This window comes from Lactuca sativa, chromosome 3 (assembly GCF_002870075.4).
Source record: "Lactuca sativa cultivar Salinas chromosome 3, Lsat_Salinas_v11, whole genome shotgun sequence".
Lineage (NCBI taxonomy): Eukaryota > Viridiplantae > Streptophyta > Magnoliopsida > Asterales > Asteraceae > Lactuca > Lactuca sativa.
In genome coordinates, this window is record NC_056625.2 from 267257691 (window position 1) to 267264270 (window position 6580).

Here is a 6580-nt window from a genome sequence, read left to right on the forward strand (position 1 = left end):
AAAATGATGATTATATCCAAATTTGGAGGCACCAGGTAGTGGTGCTATTGCTGACATAATAAACTCTATACGAAATGCCGATATGTATAGAAAAAGCATGGTTTGAGTAGCATCTACTAATATCAGCCAAAGTATTGTTAAAATACTTTTACGAGAGAGTTTTATCGAAAACGTAAGAAAACATCGAGAAAACAACAAATCTTTTTTGGTTAGGCGGGTTCAGTGGTTTGGAGGGGTAAAGGCTCTGCAGTGTGTTGGTTAACCCGTCACAAAACATTTGAAGAATCTGATGCTTGCTTTTTGACGCAGCCAATGGTTAGAGGAGATTTTTCATTAAAATACTTAAAACCATTGGATAGCAACTTCCTTATCGGTTTGTTTCATCTGCGTTACATGTTGTACTCGAACTCATCGAAAAACAGGAAAAGCAGAACCTACACTAATATATGCTTACTAGTCTGATTATCGGTCCATTCATTTCCCCTAAAAACAGGTTCCGGTTCACGTAAGCTACACACACTTCATAGTCCAATCCCATTGTTTATCGCTATGCATGCAGCTCTTGTTTTTGTACAGTGATAAACAGAAACTACCAAAGGTTGCTAATATGTTACATAAACAAATATCCACAACAATCTCAATCCATATTGTAATAAAAACGCTTTAAAAAGAAATTATGACAATAACAAATTAAAATTTTTGGATCAAAGCGAATTATGAAACTATTAAAAAAAAACTAGATGAATTATATTATCATCATCTATAATTTGGATGGAATAAAATGCACTTGTATAGTTATATAGTTATATAGGTAGATATATCATTTCTTATATTCAATAACATCTATACAAAAATTCAAACCATAAAGAAAATAAAGAAAAACACTTCCCTTATTATAACTCATAATAAAAAAAACAAACCTCACCTTCTTCGGCCAAATCTTTGGCCCGCACCCGCACCAACCAACAACACTCTCCCTAAACATCCACTCCTAATCCCCAAAACCACCGCCACGGCACCGCCAACCGCCACCCACCTCCAGTCAACCCCACCATCTCCGCCCACTTTGCCGCCACCCATGTTCACATCACCACCACCGGACTTTTCCTCCGACACCGCCTCATCAAAGGTGATCTTGGTGGCGATTGTTGCCATGAGCGCGCATCTCGAACGCGGTTCGTCTTGTTTCCGGGCGGTCTGGTATGCCCGGAAACCGCCGTGGAGCTTTTTCACGGTTCCCCACATTCCGTGGCGGACGCCTAATTTGGCCACGTCTCGGGGGATTCCCATGTCTTCACAGTGTAAGAGGATTACTTCACATGCTGAAAGTACCCCATCTCCTTTTCGCGATTGTACTGTTTTTTTTTTTTTTTATATATTTTAAAAAAAATAAAAGTAGGATGTTATAATAAATACAAAAATAAATCAAATTTATTTAATTAATAATAATAATAATTACCAGGCCTGATCACCCAGCTTGAGAAGTAATGGTCCACACGCCTTGGCTTATCGCGCCTCCTCAGAGCAGGATATGGCACTCCCTACACCAAATTTATTTAATTTCAATGAAATTATAAATATTATTTTCTAAAAGTTATAATGAATGAATGAGGCTTTTACCTTTGTAACACAGTAGGAAGTTTTTCCATCTTCCCATATCCTTCGACCAATTATGTATTCTCTATCACTGCAGAAAAATGGAAACTGCATGGAAACCAACCAACCAAACAACATGTTAAATGTTAATGTTAGTTGCAACATAAATATTTGTCTAAATAAATAAATAATAAAACCTTTTTAATCCAGTGGACAATCATTGTGCCAGTATGAGGGCACTCTTCTAATATCTTGAAGTAAGTGAGCATTGGGTCCCACTTAGGGCGGAATTCATCGTCCCAAAAGAAATCTCTAACTAACTCTGGTGTTGCGTCTTCAAACACAGTTCTGCTTCGGTATACAACAGGCCCAGTCTAATATAATAAACAAAAAATCAGGAAACAATTTAACAGATTTTATAATTCATTAAGATTTAAGATTCTAATTCCTTAATGTTTCTTTTAAACGTATATAGGTCATTAAACTTTACGTAAATAAAATTAGGTTATAAAAAAACTCCGGAATCTAAGGAATGAAATATAACAAAATGGTGGGAAGGTTGTAATAACATTTCTTCGACATACTTTGAATCTGAAAAAAAATGAATTTAAATGACTATTTTGCCCTTGTGAAAAAAAAGTCAAAGTTTTTTACCTCGGGTTCATAGCGCCAAGCTTGACAAGCCATGTTGGATGTGGACCTTTCGATCATGCTTTGCCAAGCCAAATCTTTTCCATCAAGAAGATGCAACAAATGTTCTAGATCCTTCTCTGTAACAACATCGTGATCTCCTCCTGAATTTACAATGCTGCATCTGTGAATCCAGATAATTATTAATTAATTACAAATTTTATTAAGATCAATGATAACATGTGAATAGATTAATAGTTTCCTAAACATGAGAAAAAGTTGAAGAAAACCCGAAATTGTAGAATACATATTCACCATATACATTTTGTACAAGAACCAAAAACATATATATATTATAATGGGCACTACAGAAAATACAATATTATGTCATAAAGTATAACCCTAATAGGAATTAATTTTATAAAAGATCTTGACTTTTCATGCTTTTGTGGGTCTCATAGATTTTTTGATTGCATAAAGGTCACTGTAATAAAGAAACAAGGGAAAGTATGCATGAAAGACAGTTCTTTTCTTTTCTATTATATTAGTATTCTCTATCTACTTCATATTAAATTAGTGTTGGTGAGTGATCCCAACTCAGTGACTCCTTTCTTCCGTGATGAACATATTGGTGTCAATCATAAAATCTCAACTAGGTAATTTATGCTACTCATGAAATTAAAACACCTCTTATATCTGTTTTGCTCTTATAATAGATTATTCAACTGACATGACACACAATGACACAACTGGTCCAAACTAATGCTATTCATCTCTCCATACTTACTTTTAAGAATAAGAACAAAGAAAAAGAAACACACACACACGATATAGAGCATGAATGGTGTTCTTATTAGAAAGGGTTGTGTAAACTGTAACATATTATTATTATTATGGCATGTAGAAGGAAATATCACTGAAAAGCTTAAGGGTCAATTGTGTAACGCTTACTAATCGCAATCAAAGGATAGTCATTAGTGAGTTAGGTCAAATTATATATAAAAGACTCCACAAGTAAGACACAAGTAGAAGGAAATATCCCTGTTTCTTATTAAGGATGATCTCATATCATCACAACTCTAATCATGGCATGATTACCATAAGAGAGAAGTCGCCTAGATAAAACTCATACGATAAAATAGCCTAATGGAGCTAGTCTCATAAAATTAGGTTTTATACTACATAACCTTTTATTGAATTTTCATTGGTTTTGAGGCAAGGTATACAACCTCAATGAAGTTAGTGGATCATGCTATTGCTCTTTATCATATAATGCTAACTTCCAACTATATAATCAAGGTCAGTACCCCACAAACTACAACAAGATAAATTAGCTATTCAAACCCTGCCTGCAACACTTAAGAACACTAGACTATCAGCTACCATGTTGATAAATAAACACAGATTATCACCTATTTCATGTTGAGAAACACACCACAATTGGTTCTGGAAAGAGGAAAATCACTTTATAAGGAAGTACATAACCACTAGCCTTAATTAGAATCACAGATTATCATATCAAGAGAAGAAACAAAAACGCCCAAATTGATAGACCTACGGTAAATTAAGGAATTTAATAACTGAAGATAATATTCCAACCCCAGTGTTTAAGCTTCAAATCACATATTAAGCTAGGAAAAACTCGAGAAGTAACCCTAAACGACCACCGACACTTGCATAATTATGTACAGGAGCTATATCACATATGACATTAGGGAATGGATGAAATGAAGACAAAGAATAAGAAGAAATGATACTAACTTTATGTCGACACCACTTCCATCAACGTATTGAGCGTTCGGCAACGACTCACCTCCCGCCACCGCACGCGGCGACGACTGGTCATCCTTCCGCTCCTTCTCCCTGAAGCTTGACCACAGCCGACGACCAACGGAAAACGCGGAGAGCGCAGTGAAGGCTAGCCAAAGGCGGCGAGCACCGAACCCCGGTGGAGCCGTCCAAGCGAACCCTCGCAACTTCGAACGGAAACCTAAAAACACAAGGCTGGTCCACCGTGGAGTCCAGGCCCATCCGATCACAACCCCGACCATCACCGCCACCCAAATCGGGACCGCACAAAAGAAAATGTCGACAAATGTTTCAACCAAAGTCGGTTTATTGATGAAATCCATCAGATTAACGAAGTAATTTTGATCCTCCATAATCTGATCACCTTGATCAGTTGATCAATTATTCATATAAATATAATACGTGATTGATTTTGGAAGAACCGTCGGAGGTCAAATCCGATCGGTGCCGGAGAAATACAAAGAGGATAGAAAGAAAGACGAATCAACGAAGAGAGAGACGAGTTTAAAAGGGATAGTACGGAAATGTGACGTGGCAACCGGTGGATTTGAGCTTGTATTTATCCTGAAGGAGCGTGAATGACAATCGCGGAGAGAAGCGTTACGCTTGTAGACGGATTTGTTTAACAAGTTTGGACTCTTGAAACGTATATCAAAACTGGCAAGCTTAATTTCATAATTTTATAAACCAACCCGACCCAATAATTGAGTGCAATTAATCGGCAAATCCAACTAACACCGACTACAATGAGCACCAAGAGACAAAGATTTATAAAAAAAAATATAGTTTATAACATTGATTTTTATTTTATAAATGGGTTGTTAGATATTTATTCTTTTAAAATATATATAATAAAAGTTTTATATCGACGTAGCGGGTAACATACAACAAGCTGTGTCGCTAACCGTTTTTTGATATCAAAACTAATTTTTTTAAACTGTATCTATAGATTTTGGGGTTATAAGACTACTATACATGACTCGTTGGGCTCCATTGAGGTGCTCCACAACATCTAGTGTAAGGAAACAAAAAATATCAAACGCGAAAGGTATAAATATGTGTTGATTTCTCATACATATATTCTCATGTTTTATCACTTTGAATGAGACAACTTCTAAATAGCATTCCTCATAGTAAAAATCTCACTTCCCAAGCCCACGAGAAAACCCCTATTAGATCCATTCATATGTGTTTCCCTCCTACCATCCAAAAAGCAAAAAGTCAGCTGGTCTAGGTGTTTACCTTCCTTCTATCGATTTAATCAAGAAGTTCACAAGTGACACAAACCTTTATTAGATATTTAATTTCGATATTACCCAAGGTTGTAAAACTCGTTACTCGGTACCTGTTCGGCCGACTACCGAGTAGCGAGTACTCGGAAGTACTCGGGGAGTACTTGGATTTGGATATTTGTGTAGAAATATTTTTATGGAAATTATATATGTCAAAATCATAAGCTAAAATCATAAGTTGATAATATATAACAAAATTGGATACATGTGTATACACAAAAAATGCAAAACACATAATGGTCTCACTTCGTAAATAATTACTGAAAATTTAAGATATATATATATATATATATATATATATATATATATATATATATATATATATATATATATATAGTAATAATCACATGTGTGTGTGTTAAATAATAAATATATATATATATATATATATATATATATATATATATATATATGTAGTAATAATCACATGTGTGTGTGTGTTAAATAATAAATCATTAAGTATGTTATACATATTAATCACCGAGTTGACCGAATTTCACAACACTACTCAGTTCGTAAGGGGCCGATCGGGGAGTACTCATGATTATATAACTCGCCTCGGCAAGGGGGGGAGTAGCGAGTACTCGGAGGAGTAATCGGCCAACTCAGCGAGTTTTACAACACTGATATTACCAGGACTATGTTAGGATACGATCTTCACGATAGATATACAGTTGAGTGTCTTTCAAACCTTGGAACACCATCACGAACCGTTAGATGTACCTTGGGCCAAGACTCAAGAGATCACTTTGATGGGAAGGTTAGTTCGAGCTCGATGAATGGTGTGAATACGATACAAGTGTGAGAGAGATAGAAAGGTGAGAGATCGTATTGTGAGAGATTCTAGGCCTGACTATTTATCATGGGTCTTTGTGATGGGTTTTGATACATAAAATAGATAGTTTTTCATAAAAACTGGCAACGGAAGCTATAAAAATTTAAGTATATTGTAACACCGTGAATTTCAAAATAATTTTTCGCAAAATATAAAAACATTTTTCATTTAATTTTCATAAAACATCAAGTTTAAAACTCCAATTCACATCATACAAAATCCCAAGATCACATATCATAAAAATCTCATGCGTGTGTACAGATCAAGCCGGCGCCTTCCCACGGTCATCACTAGTACCTGAAACAAACAACACTAACACTGTAAACACAAAGCTTAGTGAGTTCCCCAAAATACCACACATAACACATATTAGCCACTCGAGACTATAACTCTGTGGGTCCGTAGACCCTACTCTGTG

The 6580-nt window shown here is 35.6% G+C and overlaps 1 protein-coding gene across 1 annotated transcript; it reads right to left on the reverse strand.

The window, feature by feature from the left end:
* Positions 1-772: 772 nt before the first annotated feature.
* LOC111919151 (uncharacterized) lies at positions 773-4578 on the reverse strand. The gene is made up of 6 exons (XM_023914772.3): positions 3988-4578; positions 2251-2410; positions 1794-1970; positions 1621-1704; positions 1460-1541; positions 773-1355 (listed from the first exon to the last, which is right to left on the reverse strand). The coding sequence occupies exons 1-6, from the start codon at positions 4386-4388 to the stop codon at positions 922-924; spliced, it is 1338 nt and encodes a 445-aa protein (XP_023770540.1). The 5' UTR covers positions 4389-4578; the 3' UTR covers positions 773-921.
* Positions 4579-6580: the final 2002 nt, after the last annotated feature.